This window comes from Martes martes (genome assembly GCF_963455335.1).
Source record: "Martes martes genome assembly, chromosome: 18".
Lineage (NCBI taxonomy): Eukaryota > Metazoa > Chordata > Mammalia > Carnivora > Mustelidae > Martes > Martes martes.
In genome coordinates this window covers 39,613,458-39,631,212 of record NC_137906.1, presented here as the reverse complement: position 1 = coordinate 39,631,212, position 17,755 = coordinate 39,613,458, and the positions used below count along the sequence as shown (strand labels likewise).

The following is a 17,755-nucleotide window of genomic DNA, read 5'->3' as shown; positions in this document are numbered from 1 at the left end:
ACGAAATAAACAAAACACTGTTAACAAGCTTTAGTTCACTTTATTTTGCTTGTATAAAACTATGTGGTAGCCACAGCTGGAGCCTGGGTTCTCTGCACAGAGACTCTGGTGTGGGTCTTCACAAGATGGTCTGTGAACTCCTACAGAAGAGAGACAAGGCTTTAGCTATAGCCACAGCCCAGCACCCTGTGTACTCGTGGCGGCTAACGAGGTGGCTAACGAGGTGGCTGGGCAGGCAGTACCTGATAGGGAGACTTGGTGAACACAGTCTCCTTCCAGAGGTCAGGGGTGAGATAGCTGTAGGTCTTAGAGATGGCATCGAAAGTAGCCTTGGCTAGAACAGAGAAACAGGAGAACGTTGGCAGATTCACGGACACAACACCCCAAGTACGGACAGAAGATGTCGCGCTCCCAGGAACAGAGAGGCCACTTGGGGCCAGTCTGCCGTGCATTAGGAGGGCCTTCCTCTCTCTCTCTGGAAGTACGCCAAGCACACACGGAGTATGATTAAGCGGAGCTGAGAGAGGCCACAGCCCCCGTGAAGACCACCTACCAAAGTTCCCCAGGGTGGCAGTGCAGCCCCTGGCCGAGGTGTAGCAGTCGTCGATACCGGCCATCATCAGCAGTTTCTTGGGCACAGGGGCCGAGACAATGCCAGTGCCTCTGGGGGCGGGGATGAGACGCACCAGCACAGAGCCACAGCGGCCAGTCACCTGGAGGATGGAGGGATCAGGAGATGACCTACGGGCAGTCTGCACCACCGCAGGCCCTGTCGCTCACTGCCCCCCAAGCCTACCTTGCACGGGACAGTGTGGGGCTTGCCAATCTTGTTCCCCCAGTAGCCTCGCCGCACAGGGACGATGGAAAGCTTGGCCAGAATGATGGCCCCGCGGATGGCAGTGGCTACCTCCTTGGAGCACTTGACACCCAGACCGACGTGTCCATTATAATCTCCGATGGCGACAAATGCCTGTGAAGAGCCTGAGGTGGCTGGTGGGCCACTGGCCAGCACGGCCACCATGGGCCACCACCTGGGATCTGTGGCACCCCTCGAGGAAAGGGTGGCCACTGTGAGGCCACTCAGAGGTCCCGAGGAGATCCTTCCTCTCTCTCCCGATTACGAAAGCCACACGCGTGGTATCAAGTGTGACCGTGCAGAGCTGAGAGAGTCCCACCGAGCCCCGTGCACACGCAGCTCAGAACGCCCAAGGGGGCTGGGGTACCTTGAACCTGGTCCGCTGGCCAGCACGCGTCTGCTTTTGCACAGGCATGATCTTCAAGACCTCGTCCTTGAGGGAGGCTCCCAGGAAGAAGTCGATGATCTCAGACTCCTGCGGGGCGAGGACGCGGCCACGCAGGCGCTTACTGCACACAGCCCAGGAGCCCCCTGTGACGCTCCCCCGGGGGGAACCTCCACCCGCATCCCGGCGCCCGTTTTCCAGCCGTCCCCATTTCGGCTCCGCGGAACACCCCCGGCAGACAAAAGACGCCCGCGCACGCACACCGGCTGCGCCCAGGCCCAGACGCCATCCCCGGACCGGGGCTAAGGACCCCGCCTTACCTTGATGGGCAAGGAGAAGAGATAGATCTCCTCCAGGGACTTGATCTTCATGTCCTTGACCAGACGGCCCAGCTTGGTGACGGGGATCCACTGCGGAACGAGGCCTCGGTGACCACGGTGCCCCGATCGGCGCCGCCCCGGGCCCGTCTCCCGCGAGGGCCCCACCTACCTCCTTGTCCTCGGCCTTGCCCCCGCGAGCTCCGCGGCCTCGGCCCCGGCCCCGACCCCGGCCACGGCCCCGGCCCCGGATGCCGCTGCCGAAGCCTCCGCGGAAACCTCCGCGGCCTCCCATTCCAGGGCCCCCGGGCCCTCCGGGCCCTCCCGCAGCACCGGCGTCATCCGCCATTTGCTGAAAGGAACAACGAGAGTGGACCGGTCAGCGAGGCCCCGGCACATGCGGCCTGCCGGGGCCACGGCTCCCGCCCAGAAGCGCCAGCGCGCCGGACCGAGCCCCGCCGGACGGCCGCGGATCCCCCGCACCGGGCCCCGCAGCGCCCGCCGCGGCCTAAGGCACACTCACGTGTTCTCTCGGAGAGGAAGAGCGACTCCGCGCGGAGCCAGTCTTTATACCACGCCAAGTGCCGCGAGATCTCGGCGGCCCCGCCCCAGGCGCGCGTCCGCGACGGGCTTATGGGAGCGGAGGCCGCACGCTCCCGGCTTCCCCCGCCCGCTCGGCGAGCGCCTGCGCATTTGCGGCCTCGCGGGCCCGAACGTGTGCGCCGCTGCCGCCCGGCTGCCTGGCGCCGCAAGGTAGGTCCGCGCCCCGCGCCCCCTGCCCGCGCGACCCTGGGTGGTAGCCGGGACGTCGGCGCTGGTTGAAAATCACCCGCGGCTTTGGCCGTGGCCGCGGGTGAGATTCGGCGCCCAGAGCCACCGGGGGCCTCAGCTCACCGCCCGTTCGTCCGTGTGGGCCGGTGAAACCCAGGCCCCGACACGCGCCCCGCCGTCCCCCGCCCGCGTGCGTTCTGGCCTCCGACCGCTGACCCCGTGTTCTGCCCGCAGGACGCCGATGCCCGGACCGTGAGGCCCACGCCGCCAGGACCGCGGGGAGGGGGGCCCTGCTGCCCACGCCCAGCACAGCTGTCGGTCTGAGTTGTGCACGTGTGGGCGCCCCCCACCCGTCCGCCTGGAGCTGCATCTGTGGGCGCGGGGAGCAAGGTGTGCAGCGGAGGGGAGACCCCCTGCGACACGTGCTCTTGCCGGCCGGCCCATTCCGCGTCGGATGCCACGGAGGGGTGCAACTTGGGCCCCAGGGGTTGCACTGACTCCTGCGTGGCGCTCCGTGGGTGGCAGGGCCAGACCTGAAGCCCCGCTGTGTCCCACACACCGCATCGCTTCCATAGTAGCGAAACACCTGTGAGCTTGCGGGGAGTGGGCTGGGCCACCAACCCACTGGCGAGTGTGACAATGAAGGGAAACATCCCCAGGGGGAGTCGGGAGGCTAGACGGGGGCTCACTATCAGTTACAGGCCCCGGTAGGGGAGGACATGGGGGTTACTCCCGCAGCTCAGGCGTCACCCTGAATTCTCCAGTGGACTTCGGTCCGTGAAAAGATCCCTCCCAGCCTTCTTTCTCAATAAAATAAAGTTCCTTTGCTTTGTCTGTTGGGGGCTTGCTTGTGGTTTCGCCGTAGCTTGCACGTTCTGAGCGCGATTACTCCCAAATAAACACGCCTTTGCCGGTGAAATAACTGGGTTTTCTTTTGCAAGTTGATACAAGAATGAGAGTGTACGATTCCCAGGTCATGGGCTTGTGTTGGCCCCTTACGGCTCTCAGGAGGAGGCAGGGTCTGGGATAGGATTTGGTGAGCTCTGTACTCAGGGCTACTAAACGAGCAGTTAGTTCCCTGTTATGTGCTTCAAATGGGGAACATGCTGGTTTCCCAGGTGGAGACTGATTTCCCGGTGTCTTCTCAAAGGCCTGCCCACGTGGTCAGAGTCTATCTGTTCTGGAAGGCTTTCTCACAGACTAGGCTCCCCACCAAGGTGGCACCACAGGTTACATGGGTCTCTGGTCCAGATCTTCCTGATCTGTACTCTGCAGGTAGTTCCATGAGTCTTCGATCCTAAGAGACCTGATGGTGGGTCAATGTCAAAAGTCCCTGCGCTCTTGGGAGATCTGGCCTGGACAGCACTCCTCGAGAAGGGAGAAAGGAACAATTCCTACATTCCCGCCAAAGCCTCAGCTTTGGGGAAAGAGTCATCAGAAGTGTGGTTCCCAGCCCAGTGCTGCTTGGGGATCAGCTGACAGCCACTCCCAGGACCGGCTTCAGGGACCTGCCCCAGGTCCAGACTACCTAATCCCTCGACTCCGAGCAAAGGCCATGTGGTACAGGATCCCATTGGGCCCTGACTCAGGGCTGTGATTGGCCTGAGCTGGACAATGCCACTGTGAGGTCGGCCCACTCCTGCTGTGAAGTGGAGGCTCCTGAGCCCTGGGGGGTCAGTGGAGCTGCCGTCCGGACACAGATCATGGTGAGACTGGGTCCCTTTTGCCTCTGGCCCTTAAATGTGTTCCTAATTCGAGACCTCCCCAGAGCTGGACCCCATTCCTCACTCTGAGCAAGGGTGAACAGTGGGTTACAGGCTCCCAAACAAGACAAGGAAAGCAGACTTTGTGAGGGCTCTGGCCAGGTCTAACTCCAGGCCAAGGGCAGCTTCTCCAGTTGGGGACTGGTGGTCTTGGTCTTGACCCTCACAGCTGCCCCCCAAAGTGGGTGCTGACCCACCACTCCACTTGGGGCTCTCATGGCCCACCTCCCCATCCTGGGGTTTCCCTCTGGGTGTGTGGCTGGATCCTGGTTCAGGAAGTCCCTGATTTTGGCCTGGCCTTTGCAGAGTGGCGGCTATGATCTCAACCTCTTCGCCAGTCCTCCCGACTGCAACTTCCTGTGCTCTGTGTGCCATGGGGTCCTCAAGAGGCCGGTGAGGTTGCCATGCAGCCACATCTTCTGCAAGAAATGCATCCTCCAGTGGCTAGCCAGGTGCTAGTGGGCACCCAAGAGGCTGGGAGGACAAGGGCAGGGCTGTGTCCATTCCTGTGACCCAGAACAGAGAGGAGGGTGGGCCAAGCATTATGTCACTGTGGGCATAAGAATCAGCTCCCAAATCTAGGACGCTAAAGTACGTGTGTCCCCGCACCCTGTGGCACTTACAGCCCGTGGCCTCAGAGCTGAGTCCCCATGAAGCCCTCAGGCCTCTTCCAGCTCAGGAGAAGGGACCACCTGGGAAGGCGTGTTGCTGCCTCTTGGTCCCTTCCCATTCCCAACACTCTTCACCACCCCTTCCTGCCTCCTAGACAGAAGACCTGTCCATGCTGCAGGAAAGAGGTGAAATGGAAAAAGATGGTCCATGTAAACAAACTCCGCAGGACAATTGGCCGCCTGGAAGTCAAGGTAGCCTGAAGCACCCGCGCCCAGCACCCTTCTCGCTCCCGACAGGGGAGGGGGTAAGGAGAAGCCTGTCCTCAGAACCCAGGGTTTCTGGTCTAGCAGCGCCGATTGCTGCCTCCAGGTCATCAGTCCTGCCTGTGTGGGTCCCATCTCTACCACTTACTTGCTGCGTGACGTTGAGCAAGTTACCTAACCTTTTTGAGCCCTTAGGGTCTCAGCTGTAAAATGGGGATTATACAAGATTTTTAGAGGATGAAGTGTCCTCTCTGCTGGCCATCGCCCCAGCCCCCTAATTTTTATAGATGAGGAAACTGAGCTTTCAAAAACAAACAAACTTGGCTTCTGTGCAACAGCAAGGTCAGCCCCGCCACGTACACCCCCGTCCCTCAAGCCTTCAGCCCTGTGCACCTGCTCTCAGAGGTCTAGATTCTTCCCACCTCCAAACATTTGCCCAACTATTTCCCCCTCCACATCACTGATGCCAGGAGAGCTTGGTGGGCTCCCCGGTCAGGAAAGTCATAGATGGGGGGGGGGGGTTCTTTGTAGAGCAGGCTACTCCAGTGCTGGGTGGCCGTGTCCCACCTGGTGTGGCTCACATGGTGCTCTCCCTCACCCTCAGTGCAAGAACGCGGAAGCAGGCTGCTTGGTGACGTGCCCCCTGGCCCATCGAAGGGGGCACCAGGACTCATGCCCTTTCGAGCCGATGGCCTGCCCCAACGAGGGCTGCACGGCACGGGTGCCACGTGGGGCTCTGGCTGAGCACCGGCAGCACTGCCAACGTGGGGCCCAGCAGCAGTGCCCACTGGGCTGTGGGGCCACCCTGGGCCCCGCGGAGCGTGCACACCACAACTGCTACCGGGAGCTGCGCGACGCCTGGAACCAGCGTCAGGAGCGCAGCCGGATCCTGGTGCTGGGCCTGCTGCGGCGCATGCGCAAAGTGCACCGCACCACCAATCTCATCCGCAGGCAGCTGGCCCAGCTCGGGGACTTCCTGGAGGAGGACGACGCGCTGCTCATGGGAGCCCCGCAAGGGGAGGCCGAGGCCACCCCAGAGGGCAGCATTGGGGCCGAGGTGTGGGGGGCCCAGGGCCACGGTTCCGTGTAAATTGAGGGGGAAATAAACGCAGAGCCCAGGCCTGGCCCGCCCCGCCGCCTCTGTGCTTGCCGGCCTCACAGCTTTACCCCATGTGCCACCCGGCCCCCTTCCAGGTACTACTGCCTTCACCACGCGGGGGCACCGGCCTTTCTCCCTGGGCCGCTCCTGTCCGGAAGGCTCTTCTCCTCGCTCTCCGTTTGCCTGCTTTCCTTTCCCTCACATGCCTCTTCCTCGCGGAGGTTTTCCCTGCTCCCCTCCCAGTCTCCTTCGTGGGACTCTACCAGTCTGCCAACCAACTCCCCGGTCACGCCAACCGCTCAAAGCCCTCAACCCCTAGGAGGAGCCCACGCCTCCCAGGGAAACGCCATCATCTCTGATCTCCTGCCCGTATGGTCTCCGGAACCCTGTAGCCACAAGCACTGTCCCCCCAAGCAGCCACAGGGGCCCCCGCTCTACTCAGACGACACCTTACCTTCGCCACCGCCCCACTTAAAAGCGCATCCCCCGCACGCCGCCCCGTCCCGTTGCCGAGATCTGCTCTTTCCACAGCACGAATCGCCCCACGCTCCGGACGACTCCTTGCCCCACCTCGCCCAGCCCTCTCTCCTCTAGCACCTGCTTCCCCGGGGCCTCCCAAATGTCTAGAACAGCGCTTTGCATGTAGAACGTGATCAGTAAATATCTGAGAGGCTCTGAAGTTACCCGATTTATTCATTTACCCTCCGTATCTATCGCAGCCGACCAGGAGCACCTGACGGCCTTGTACCCAAATCCCAGAATGCCGAGGGCCGAGAGCCTCGGGATGACTTCAGTAAACATTTCCAACGACTCCTTTTTAAAAACTTCACTAAAAAAACCAACAGCGGGCAACCCCCGGGCCCTGCATTCAGCCGCCCCTCTGCGGCTCTACGCCCGTTCCGCCAAGCCAGAAACGCCTCGACCAGATTCCGCTTCCGGACGCAGCAGGGGCTGCCCACACCAAAGATGGCGCCGAGCGCGCCGCTGGTGACGTCACAGGGGTCGTGGCCGGTGACGCCGTCTGCGGCGCGCCGGCAGGGAGGAGTGGCGCCCGTGTTTCCCTCACGCGGTGGCGGCGGCGGCGGCGGTGGCGGCGGCGACATGGCGGAACCCGTGGCGGGAGTGGGCCGCTTCAAGGCCAAGTGAGCCGGGGCGCTGCGGCTGCGGGTGCCGCCCAGGGAGGGAGCGGGGTTCGCCGCCCGAGGGGCAGGTGTGCCTGTCCCGGACCGGCGCCCGTTCGGGCCTGGGGAGAGCCTGAGGGCGGTGTACGAACTGGCCCGCGGGAGTCGTGTTGCTTGCGTAGGAGCCGATCGGGGCTTGTGGGTGAGAAACTAAAGGAGGAAGGGGCGGGCTGGTCCTGGACCCCAGCGGGTCTCCCCGAGCCTCAGGTATTGGGCCCCGGGGCAGGCTGCGCGGGGCTCTCACCTCCTGTCCCCGCCAACACGGAGCCGGAAGAGAGCGCAGGCGATGGGCGTCCGCTGTGGCCCTGGAGGCCCCGAATCCGGGGCTGATTCAGTAACCCAGGGACGCTGGGGGAACATCTTAGTGCGCGGGGCCCGGGACGGGATGGACTCCTCCGCGCGGAGCTCGGTCTGATGGCGTAAGCGCGCTAAGCAGCTCATCCCCATCAGTGGGAGCGATGAGCACTGCCAAAGGGAAGGCTTGGGGTCAAGAGCGCGTCTGGGCTCCGCGGCTGGGGCCTCCATTTCATGCGGGCAGCGAAGCCTCCCAGTGGAGTGAGCCAGGCGCCGGAGAAATCGGGGAAGAGAGACCCACGCCACAGACGGGGGACAGCCTGTGTGACAGGAGCCTGGGCTCCTCCAAGTGAGGGTCTTAGAAGCACGTAAGGAGAGGGGAGGGTTTTAAGGCAGGGTAGTGACGTACACAGTTATGTTTGCAAAGGCCTTCCTGGCAGCAGGGTTTGCGGCGGTGGATGGGGGCCTGGCGATGAGGCCGGAGCAGCTGTCCGGATGACCGTGCGGTGGCCTGGACCAGCGTGGAGGCCGCCGAGAGGGGAGGGCGGAGGCAGCAGCGTGAGGCTGCAGACAGGAGTGCTGCTTGGGGAGTGGGAGGAAGGAGCTAGGGTTGGGGAGGGTGATGCTCCGGGCTGGTATCCTCCGCTGGTCCCCCAGGCTGGCCTCCCACCGCCAGCAGGGGGCCCCCGAGGTCTGGAGTACTCTGCTGCGGGGCCTCTGGGAAAACCCGCCTCCTCGCCTGTACGGCCTGAGAACCTGCTGTGAATCACGGCCAGCTCTGGGTCTAGGGTCCTCTGTGACACCCACCTCGGTGCTGCTGACAGAGAAGAGTGAGAAGAGCCACCTCCAACCCCTCCAACCCCCTGCATCCCAGCCTCTGCCTGGGAACTCCTCAAGGGCAGGGGCCTCTTGGGTTGAGCTCTGGGAGAGCACCCAGCCCAGAGCTGGGCACTGGGGGCCAAGGGGTGGGTGCCTCACTCTCGAACGCTGTTCTCTCTCTAGCTATGCCGTCGAGCGCAAGATCGAGCCGTTCTACAAGGGCGGGAAGGTGCAGGTACTGGCCCTGGGAGGGGCAGAGTGGTGGGGTGGGCAGGGGCTGCCGAGAGTTGCTTATCTGAGACCCTTCTGTCACCAGCTGGACCAGACTGGGCAGCATCTCTTCTGCATTTGCGGTACCAGAGTCAACATCTTGGACGTGGCCTCGGGGGCCGTCCTGCAGAGCCTGGAGCAGGTGAGGGTGGGAAGAGCCAGGGCAATGGGCTAGTGTGGAGGGAAGCCTGTTCTCATGGCGCTCTGTGTGCTGACTCTTGCCTCTAGGAGGACCAGGAGGACATCACTGCCTTTGATCTCAGCCCTGACAATGAGGTATATGGGGCAGGGGCAGGGGTAGGAGTCCGGCTTCGGTACTTCTCAAGCAAATTTGGGCCCTTGAGGACACGCCTCTCCTCTCCCAGCCTCTCCCAACCTCTCCTCTCCCGGCTGAACTGCATCGCTCTCTAGGTGCTGGTCACAGCCAGCCGGGCACTGCTGCTGGCTCAGTGGGCCTGGCGAGAGGGCAGCGTCACCCGCCTGTGGAAGGCAGTACACACAGCCCCTGTGGCCACCTTGGCCTTTGACCCCACTTCCACACTGCTAGCCACAGGTAGGCCCCTGGCGGGGTGGCTGGGCCCCCGGAGGGCACACAGTCGGGGCATTCAGGCACAGCAGCCCCTTCACTTCAGACACGTTCCCGCAGGCGGTTGTGATGGGGCAGTGCGTGTCTGGGACGTCGTGCGGCACTACGGGACACACCACTTTCGGGGCTCACCAGGGGTCGTCCAGTGAGTAGAGGACAGCAGAGGGAGGATGGGGCCTTACGGTCGGGGTCCCCCAACTCACCCGCGGCCCCCGCCCCCCGCCTGCAGCTTAGTGGCCTTCCACCCGGACCCCGCACGCCTGCTGCTCTTCTCCTCAGCTGCGGACGCCGCCATCCGCGCGTGGTCGCTGCAGGACCAGTCGTGTCTGGCCGTGATGACTGCCCACTACAGTGCCGTCACCTCCCTGACCTTTAGCGCGGATGGCCACACCATGCTGAGGTCAGCGGCCAGCTGCTCAGGCCTCGGCGGGAAGGGGAGGGCCGCAGCTGGGACTGGGGACTGAGGTGGCTGTGTCCCCCCCCCACCTCCACCCCCAGCTCAGGCCGCGACAAGATCTGTGTCGTCTGGGACCTGCGGAGCCACCAGGCCACGAGGACCGTGCCAGTGTTTGAGGTGGGGATGCCAGGGGGCCCGGCCAGTCGAGGGGAGGGGGGTGCGGCTGCCTCTAACCGGCTTATCCTCAGAGCGTGGAGGCCGCGGTGCTGCTACCGGAGGAGCCAGCACCAGAGCTGGGTATAAAGTCCAAGGGCCTGCACTTCCTGACAGCCGGAGACCAAGGTGTGTGTGCCCAGGCCAGGGTGGGCGGCAGGGGCTGGGGGGCGGTCCGTGGACTTGAATGCCAGCAACCCACATCCCCCCACACAGGCCTGCTGCGTGTGTGGGAGGCAGCCTCTGGGCAGTGTGTGTACGTGCAACAGCAGCCGCCAGGCCCCCGGCAGGAGCTGACCCGCTGCGCTCTGGCCCGCTCTGCCGGCCTGCTCCTCGCCGTCACTGCCGACCACAACCTCCTGCTCTACGAGGCGCGCTCCCTACAGCTGCAGAAACAGGTGAGCGCTGCCCCTGCTCAGCCCAAAGCCCGGGGGTGCCGGCCCGCCACTCAAGCGGGCTCTGACTGGTGTCCCTCCGGCCCCCGCCCGCCCAGTTTGCCGGCTACAGCGAGGAGGTGCTGGATGTCCGGTTTCTTGGGCCTGAGGACTCCCACATTGTCGTGGCCTCCAACAGCCCCAGCCTGAAAGTGTTTGAGCTGCAGACAATGGCCTGCCAGATTCTCCACGGCCACACAGGTCAGGGAGCTCCTGCCCTCATGCTCATGCCCCCGGCGCTGCATCCTGGGCTGGGACGCCCTCCTTTACTGTAACCGATGACCTTTTTCTCCATACTTTCTCCCAGACATTGTCTTGGCCCTGGACGTGTTTCGGAAGGGGCGGCTCTTTGCCAGCTGTGCCAAGGTGGGGCATCTGAAGCGTGGAGGTATGGGTCCCCATGGGGGAAGCCCAGCCCGGCCTCTGTCCTCACCCCTTTGATTCCCAGGATCAGAGTATCTGTCTGTGGAGGATGAACAAGGCTGGCAAGGTGACCCGTGTGGCTCAGGGCTCCGGGCACACACACAGCGTGGGTGCCCTCTGCTGCTCCAGGTAAGTGGTCAGGGCTGGGCTCTGTGGTGTTACAGAGGCCCAGACCCCGCTAATGGGGTTCCAGCTCGGGGAGATGTGGATGGGGAGGCTTCGGCCGTGGTCTTTGAGGCTCCAGGATAGGGATGTGTAACTGAATGCTGGGGACCCCCAGCTGCTCTTGGAGGTCAGAGCTCCTCAGAGGTGGTTTTGGGGCTGGGTGAATAAAAGGGGAGAGGCTCGGGGTGCATGGGTGGCTTGGTTGGTTAAGTGTCTGCCTTTGGCTTAGGTGTGACCCCAGCATCCGGGGATCGAGCCCTGCGTCAGGCTTCTTGTTCAGAGGAGAGCCTCTTTCTTTCTCTCCCTCTGCCCTTCCCCACTGCTCGTGCTTTCTCACATTCTACCTCAAATAAATAAAAACTTAAAAAAAAAAGGTGGGGGGAGGCTCCAGAGTAGAAGCAATGACACTGAACAAGGCTTGGGTAGAAGACACGTTCCTTGCCAGGGTGGGGGTTGGTGTTGGGGTCGTGTGACCAAGTCACCAGGTATGGTGGACCAAGGGTGGGCGGTGGGGGCTCCAGTAGGCAAGTGGTCCCAGAGGGGCGTGGGGTGACGGGCTGTGTGCATCCGGAACGGTCCCTCTGGCCGGGACTGTGGTCCTGCAGGCCCAAGCTGTGATACGCTGGCAGACAGGGCTGGCCAGGGCTCAGCGGGTGTCTCCCCTCCCCCACTTCTGGCCTCAGGCTGAAGGAGACCTTCCTGGTGACGGGGAGCCAGGACTGCACTGTGAAGGTGTGGCCCGTCCCTGAAGCCCTGCTGTCCAAGGGCGCAGCCCCAGACGGCGGTCCTGTCCTTCTCCAGGCCCAGGCCACACAGCGCTGCCATGACAAGGTGATGGCACACTGGGGCAGGGACAGGGCCAGGGCAGGGCCAGGCCCTTGCTGGGATGGGGGTCTGAGCTGCCACCTGCTCCCATCACCAGGACATCAACAGCGTGGCTATTGCCCCCAACGACAAGCTGTTGGCCACAGGCTCACAGGACCGCACAGCCAAGCTCTGGGCTTTGCCACAGTGCCAGCTGCTGGGCATCTTCTCAGGCCACCGGCGCGGCCTCTGGTGTGTCCAGTTCTCACCCATGGACCAGGTGCTGGCCACAGCCTCAGCTGACGGCACCGTCAAGCTCTGGGCACTGCAGGACTTCAGCTGCCTCAAGGTAGGCGCCTCCCCCCGGCCCCGGCCCACCCCACTGCCTGGCGTTGTCTCACGTTCTCCTCTCCCCACCCTGCAGACATTCGAGGGGCATGACGCTTCGGTGCTGAAGGTGGCCTTTGTAAGCCGTGGCACCCAGCTGCTGTCCAGGTGAGTGGGCTGGGGATGCAGGTAGGGATGAGCTCCAGGCCCCGGCTCTGAACCCCTCCCGATCCCAAACCCAGCGGCTCCGACGGTCTCCTGAAGCTCTGGACCATCAAAAACAACGAGTGTGTGAAGACCCTGGACGCCCACGAGGACAAGGTCTGGGGGCTGCACTGCAGCCGGCTGGACGATCGCGCCCTCACCGGCGCTAGTGACTCCTGCGTCATCCTCTGGAAGGTATGGATGCTTGGGGGCCGTGGGGACTGGCCGCGTCAGGGTGCCCTTCTGACCTTGCTGTGACCGCAGGATGTGACCGAGGTGGAGCAGGCCGAGGAGCAGGCCCGGCGGGAGGAGGAGGTGGTCAAGTAAGCGTGGGGGTCCCCGTCCGGTCCCCTCGCGTGATGCCACACGTCCACGCTGGGGGGGGCATACGGGTGTCACCCCTGCTTTGTGGCATGGAGAAACTGAGGCTCGGAGCGCATCACAGCTCCGCACCAGCGGATGCTTCGGGCCAGGCTGCGGACTCCTGAGCCAGCCCCTTGATGGCTCTGCCTTCAGTCCCCACCAGGTCCCCCAGTGACCCTGTCCTCCCTCCTCCCCCCACCAGGCAGCAGGAACTGGACAACCTGCTCCATGAGAAGCGGTACCTGCGGGCGCTGGGCTTGGCCATCTCCCTGGACCGGCCCCACACTGTGCTCACTGTCATCCAGGGTCAGTGCTGCCTCGGGCTCTGGGGCAGGGGGAGGGGCTTGGGTCCATCTCGTGCCCTTCCCTGAGGCTCGGTTCCCATCTCCCCACCCCCCAGCCATCCGAAGGGACCCTGAGGCCTGCGAGAAGCTGGGAGCCACGGTGCTGCGGCTGCGGCGAGATCAGAAAGGTCTGGGGCGGGTGGGGGGCGGGGCGGTGGCCGGCTGGGGCAGGGCAGCCAGCGGGCAGGTCCAACTGTCCTCATCCCCACAGAGGCCTTGCTGCGCTTCTGTGTCACGTGGAACACCAACTCGAGGCACTGCCACGACGCGCAGGCCGTGCTGGGCGTGCTGCTGCGGCACGAGCCCCCGGAAGAGCTCCTGGCCTACCCGGGCGTGCAGTCCTCCCTGGAGGCCCTGCTGCCCTACACCGGTACGTGGGCCAGGCCCGGGGCAGGGCGGGAGCAGCCGGCCAGCCCGCACGGAGCCACTGATGCCCCTGTGTCCTCCCCTAGAGCGGCATTTTCAGCGGCTCAGCCGGACGCTGCAGGCGGCCGCCTTTCTGGACTTCCTGTGGCACAACATGAAGCTGCCCAGCCTCCCCGCGGCCCCCTCTGCGGCCCCCTCAGCTCTCTGAAACAAGCAGAAGGGAGTGCTACTCTATCCCGACTCCCTGTGTGTGGACTGTGTCTCACCCCAGCCCCCGGCCCCGGCCCTGCCAAGACCCAGCAGGCCCTGCCCCGCAGCACAGACACCGGCTTGTGCCTCGGTGGGAAGAGCTTTACTCGGGACATGGGGGAGGGTGGTTTCCTGGCCCCGCCAGTCAGAGGTCCCACCCCCAGATGCTCCTCCCACAGCCGTGGTGGCCGTAGCCTGGCCAGCGTCAGTCATCCCCGGGGTCTGGAGCTTTGGGCCTGCCCTCAGCGCAGCTCCACACGCCCTGGAGAGGGTCCTTCCGTGCCAGCGCCCTGCGGGTGATGGTGCAGCAGCGGCTCCGAATGGCGCTGAGCGGAGGGCGGGCGGGCACCGTAGGGGGGAGCGTTGTGCCTTGGGGGGTCTCAGGGGGGCGTTGGGGATCTCCCACCCTGGCCTTCTCATTGTCCTCCTTGCGGTGGAGCCCTGACCCACTCAGGAGCGCGCCCAGCCCCTCCGGTCGCAGCAGCACAGCGGGGAGGAGACCGCAGCGCCCGCCGAACCTGCGGGGGGGGGGGGGCGAGGTTTAGCTCGCGCTGGATCCTACCCCCCCCACCCTGGGCCCCGCCCAACCGCCACCCCCACCCCCGCGCCCCCGCACCTGCAGAGCCACCAGCCGCGATCCGACATTTCCAGCACGCGCACGCGTGCCCCGGCAGGCACGGAGAGTTCATCTGCGTGGCTGCTCTCATAGGCTTGGGAAGCGCAGAACTGAGACCCTGCGGAGTGGGTATTTGGGGGTCGCTGTGGGGCGTCAGGGACCAGGGCCCTGACTTGTCCCATCTCCCCCCATGGAGTCACCACTTTTCAGGCATCCCCCTGATGATGGGGGCCACTCAAACCCACTGGGGCTCCCACTCAGTCTGGGGACCAAGTACACTGTCCCCATCTCCAGCACTCGCTCAGCTGTTCCCTGTGGCCCAGCTTTGCCACAGGCTGCCCAGTGGTAGTGGCTGGCTTGATGTTGGGGGATGGGTAATCACCACTGCTCCCTAAGGGCTGCTGTTCTGGGCCTGGGGCTGCTTCCTCCAGGTACGGAGCAGGAAACCACGCGGTTTGCTGGTCTTCGTTGGCCACCAGCCACCAGCCTGTGCGCAAGAGGTGCACGGAGGCTCAGACCTCCCCAAGCCCGCTCCAGTCCTGGGGGCAGAGGGCGAGCTCTCTCCGTCCTGCCCAGCCCCACCTGAGGGGTGCCGCAGCAGCACGTCTAGGACCTCCTGGGCCTGTGCATGGAAGGGGCAGCCTTGTGCGTCCTGGGTGCTGAAGGGCTGCAGGCAGCGCAGGCTCTGAGCCTCCAGGCCACGGATGGCCAGGGTGTCCGTCGGGCGGCCTAGGGGCTCTTCGGGAGCTGGCAGGATCACCAGACTGGGAAGGGTAGCGCGCAGCGAGGGGCGGGTAGGAAGTGTGGTGAGGCCTGCTGCCCCTCCCCAAGCCGCCCAGCCTTCCCCCCTCCCCCATCCTCCAAGTGCTTTTGCAGGCAGGGAGTTGGGGATGAGTGAGGCACCTGCCGGCTGGCAGCGCGGGCTCCAGGTCCAGGGGTTGCGGTGCAAAGAAGTCGCTGAGCGCTGGGCTCCGGGACACGCGCGCCGCCACAGTCAGCAGCGCCCGGGAATAGGTCTCCAGCAGCCGCAGGCGAGCCAGACCGCGGCCTGTGCGCCCCCCGCGCACCAACAGCGATGCGTCTGCGGGCACGACGGGAAGGGACTGTGGGACCCCGCCCCAAGGTTCCCTCCACCAGGTCGCTGGCGCCCCTGCCCCTCCCGGGATCCCTGCCGGCCTCGCTAACCGCCTCACCGGGAAGCTTGGGGAGGACGCGGTCGGATCTCCGCAGTAGGCCCGCCTCTACTGGGAAGGTCTCCTTGAGGCTCTTCTAAGGGAGAACCAGCGAATCGGTCTCAGAGTCCACCTGTTCCCTTGGGAGGGTGAGGGTTCCTTGCCAGGCCGGGGGTCGCAGGAGCTGGACGCCCTCTCGGGCGCAAGGACCAAACACCCAGCCGGGGGCCATTGGGGGGTCAGGCCGCTGGGGCAATGGGGTTCACCTCCGGCTCACTCACATGGAGCTTCTTGAACTCATCCCAGCTCCTGCGCACGAAGGTGTCGCTGTCGTCCGACCAGCACACAGAGAAGGCAAATGTCTGTTGGGACAAAGGTTGGGGGCACCTTGGAGGGTCTGGGCCAGGAAATCCTTCCTTCTTCCTTGGGGGTGGCAGGGACACACACCACCCCCCCCGCCCCCATCATACCTGATGCCGCGCTGTCTGGACTAGGGCCGCTGCACACACGGACACCGGGTACCGGGGGCTGGCCATTGCTGTGTTGCACTGGTCACAGTCCTGGGCTTCTGGAGCTGGCAAGGTGTGGCCTAGGGTCCCACTGTGTCCTGACTCACACTGGGGTGGGGGGGGGGGAGGAAGGGAGCTCTTGAGCACCCGGAAGACTGATTGGAATTCCCCAGGTACGCCCCAGACCTGCCAGGTCCTTGTATCACTGCCCTGCCCCTGGATCTTTCCCAGCTTCCTCACTGCCCGAAGCAGATCTGAGAGACAGGAACACGGCTTGAGAGGTGTGTGGGGGCAGGGTGGGGCAGAGAGACAGTAGAGGGTGGGGACTGCAGCTGAGTCCCTCAGGCATGAGTCTGGCCTGTGCGAGGAGGACGTAAGCAGAGCCATCAAAGCGCTGCGGGCCTGGCGAACCCCTCCCTGCTCTCCCACACCCGCTGGGGTGCTGGGACTAGTGGAGCCTCCTCCAGGGCGTGCCCCACGGTTCTGTCTTTGAACTCACCTGGGAAGCTGATTGCTGTTGTCATCAGGAACCAAGGACCCAGTGCTGAAACCTTTATGTACTTTGTTTGGCTTAATACTCACATTGCAGGAAAGATCTCTTAATGTTTCCAAGTCACAGGAGAGGAAATTTGTATTAAATGGATAATTAACGTCACTTTTTCTGGATGTGTTGGGGAGGGGTGGACCTTGCAGGCTCACCCCAGAAGTTCCCCTGTGGTGGGAAGACTTGGGGCAGGACAAAGAGGATCCCTCTCTGCAGTGCCTGGCCCTTGGCCGGGGACGGCGGTGTGACTAGGACTGTTTTGAGAGCTGCCTCTGAATTCATGATTTTATCACAATTTACTGCAAACACAGCCTCCGAGAGCAGGAGCCACCATTCCCCCACTAACTGGGGTGAAGATGGCTTGGGCCCTAGAATCCCCAGACGGGGGCTGCTTCCTTATAGCGAAATCTTCCAGACCTCCATTCAACCCCGGTATACATTGGCTCTATCTGCTGTTGGGACCACCAGCTCTAGGTTGGGAGTCCTACCCCAAGCTGTCCAGGGAGGGGTTAGCCTTTAGGGCATCCCTCCCAGAAATCACCCTAGCCTTGACAAAGGGCCTTTGTGCACCTGTCCTACCAGCGCTCTCAAACCTTTCCTGGTCTTGGCCCAGACAATGAACACCTGCTGGCACCGGCCTCAATTGCAGACTGCCTTCAGCCCAGTTGTCACGCTCTCCCAACCTCAGTGGGGGCCATGCTGAGGTCCCAGCTGGCCTGGCAGGGGGCGGGGGGGGGCAGACACTTCTCCCCTTGATAAGGAGAAAAAGCTGGGAGAGGGCCTGTTTATTCATGGCCAGAAATCTCTAGAAGGGTGCTGAGGCCCCCTCTCTGCCCCAGCCAAAAGCCCCTGCTTCACACCCCAGCAACCCTGGTTCCTTTCCATTCTCTCTCCATAGACCCCAGGCTCATCTATCCCTTGGACGACCCACACCCACACCCCGTGCTCCTCACTAGCTCCTATGAAATCCACCCTCCAGGGGAGTCTTTGCAAAACACAAAGGGGATCCGCTTGGGGTAGCCCTGCCCCAAATTGTCCTCCCCCATGGTCCTTAAATTCCCAGTTCCCATTCCTGCTGACAAGGCCCTCCCTGTGCTCCTGCCCACCTTTGGATCTCTCAGCACCTTCCCCAGGTCCCCTCCCACTGGCCTTTCTGCCCATGCCCCCCTCCAACCTTGGCCTTGACTGACCTCCCTCAGCTGATTATTCTTCCTCTAGGCCTCTGCCTAAGTGTCACCTCCTCAAGGAGACCTCCTAGATTTACCATGCCTGTTCATGGGCCCCACCCATTTGTCACGGAATATTCGTTAGTGTGCCACTTTTTTGTTTTGTTTTTTGCTTTTTCCGTCTCGACCACTGGATAATGAGCCCAGGGAGGAGGTCCAGGACCGATCTTGCGCCCCGCCCTG

At 63.6% G+C, this 17,755-nt stretch overlaps 4 protein-coding genes across 5 annotated transcripts; 2 read left to right on the top strand and 2 right to left on the bottom strand.

The window, feature by feature from the left end:
* Positions 1-20: 20 nt before the first annotated feature.
* Positions 21-2,096, bottom strand: RPS2 (ribosomal protein S2). Its single transcript, XM_080829806.1, has 8 exons — positions 2,082-2,096; positions 1,731-1,910; positions 1,562-1,651; positions 1,224-1,331; positions 797-970; positions 554-713; positions 243-334; positions 21-140 (listed from the first exon to the last, which is right to left on the bottom strand). Exons 2-8 carry the CDS (start codon positions 1,905-1,907, stop codon positions 60-62), a joined length of 882 nt encoding a protein of 293 aa, XP_080685932.1. The 5' UTR covers positions 1,908-1,910; positions 2,082-2,096; the 3' UTR covers positions 21-59.
* A 2,212-nt stretch (positions 2,097-4,308) lies between these two features.
* Positions 4,309-6,073, top strand: RNF151 (ring finger protein 151; the record flags this gene model as incomplete). The annotated part of the gene is given in 4 exon segments (XM_080830865.1): positions 4,309-4,544; positions 4,859-4,955; positions 5,572-6,026; positions 6,028-6,073. Coding segments are annotated over 4 exon segments (834 nt in total).
* Positions 6,074-7,100: 1,027 nt separating this feature from the next.
* TBL3 (transducin beta like 3) lies at positions 7,101-13,497 on the top strand. The gene is made up of 22 exons (XM_080830572.1): positions 7,101-7,208; positions 8,544-8,595; positions 8,677-8,772; positions 8,859-8,906; positions 9,042-9,183; positions 9,277-9,361; positions 9,446-9,616; positions 9,715-9,790; positions 9,862-9,955; positions 10,043-10,224; positions 10,320-10,461; positions 10,568-10,626; positions 10,709-10,812; positions 11,532-11,679; positions 11,771-12,001; positions 12,077-12,147; positions 12,222-12,378; positions 12,448-12,506; positions 12,749-12,852; positions 12,947-13,018; positions 13,102-13,260; positions 13,343-13,497. Exons 1-22 carry the CDS (start codon positions 7,168-7,170, stop codon positions 13,462-13,464), a joined length of 2,415 nt encoding a protein of 804 aa, XP_080686698.1. The 5' UTR covers positions 7,101-7,167; the 3' UTR covers positions 13,465-13,497.
* A 90-nt stretch (positions 13,498-13,587) lies between these two features.
* NOXO1 (NADPH oxidase organizer 1) lies at positions 13,588-17,101 on the bottom strand. 2 transcript variants are annotated; one of them, XM_080830545.1, is made up of 8 exons: positions 15,764-17,101; positions 15,575-15,655; positions 15,315-15,390; positions 15,025-15,202; positions 14,704-14,885; positions 14,504-14,608; positions 14,122-14,239; positions 13,588-14,023 (listed from the first exon to the last, which is right to left on the bottom strand). In XM_080830545.1, the coding sequence occupies exons 1-8, from the start codon at positions 16,187-16,189 to the stop codon at positions 13,711-13,713; spliced, it is 1,479 nt and encodes a 492-aa protein (XP_080686671.1). In that variant the 5' UTR covers positions 16,190-17,101; the 3' UTR covers positions 13,588-13,710. The 2 variants fall into 2 exon arrangements, with proteins under 2 accessions (XP_080686671.1, XP_080686670.1); XM_080830544.1 differs by lacking the exon at positions 14,504-14,608 and having other exon boundaries at positions 13,589-14,023; positions 15,764-16,450.
* Positions 17,102-17,755: the final 654 nt, after the last annotated feature.

Coding starts and splice junctions, on each gene's coding strand:
- NOXO1 (XM_080830545.1), bottom strand. CDS start 16,189: ATGGCTCTGCTTACGTCCTCCTCGCACAGGCCAGACTCATGCCTGAGG. Junction 15,656..15,763: donor TCCAGACAGCGCGGCATCAG/GTATGATGGGGG, acceptor TTGTCCCAACAG/ACATTTGCCTTCTCTGTGTG. Junction 15,391..15,574: donor ATGAGTTCAAGAAGCTCCAT/GTGAGTGAGCCG, acceptor GTTCTCCCTTAG/AAGAGCCTCAAGGAGACCTT.
- TBL3 (XM_080830572.1), top strand. CDS start 7,168: ATGGCGGAACCCGTGGCGGGAGTGGGCCGCTTCAAGGCCAA. Junction 9,791..9,861: donor GGACCGTGCCAGTGTTTGAG/GTGGGGATGCCA, acceptor GCTTATCCTCAG/AGCGTGGAGGCCGCGGTGCT. Junction 13,261..13,342: donor GGCCCTGCTGCCCTACACCG/GTACGTGGGCCA, acceptor GTCCTCCCCTAG/AGCGGCATTTTCAGCGGCTC.
- RPS2 (XM_080829806.1), bottom strand. CDS start 1,907: ATGGCGGATGACGCCGGTGCTGCGGGAGGGCCCGGAGGGCCCGGGGGC. Junction 1,652..1,730: donor GCAAGGCCGAGGACAAGGAG/GTAGGTGGGGCC, acceptor CTCGTTCCGCAG/TGGATCCCCGTCACCAAGCT. Junction 335..553: donor TGCCACCCTGGGGAACTTTG/GTAGGTGGTCTT, acceptor TCTCTGTTCTAG/CCAAGGCTACTTTCGATGCC.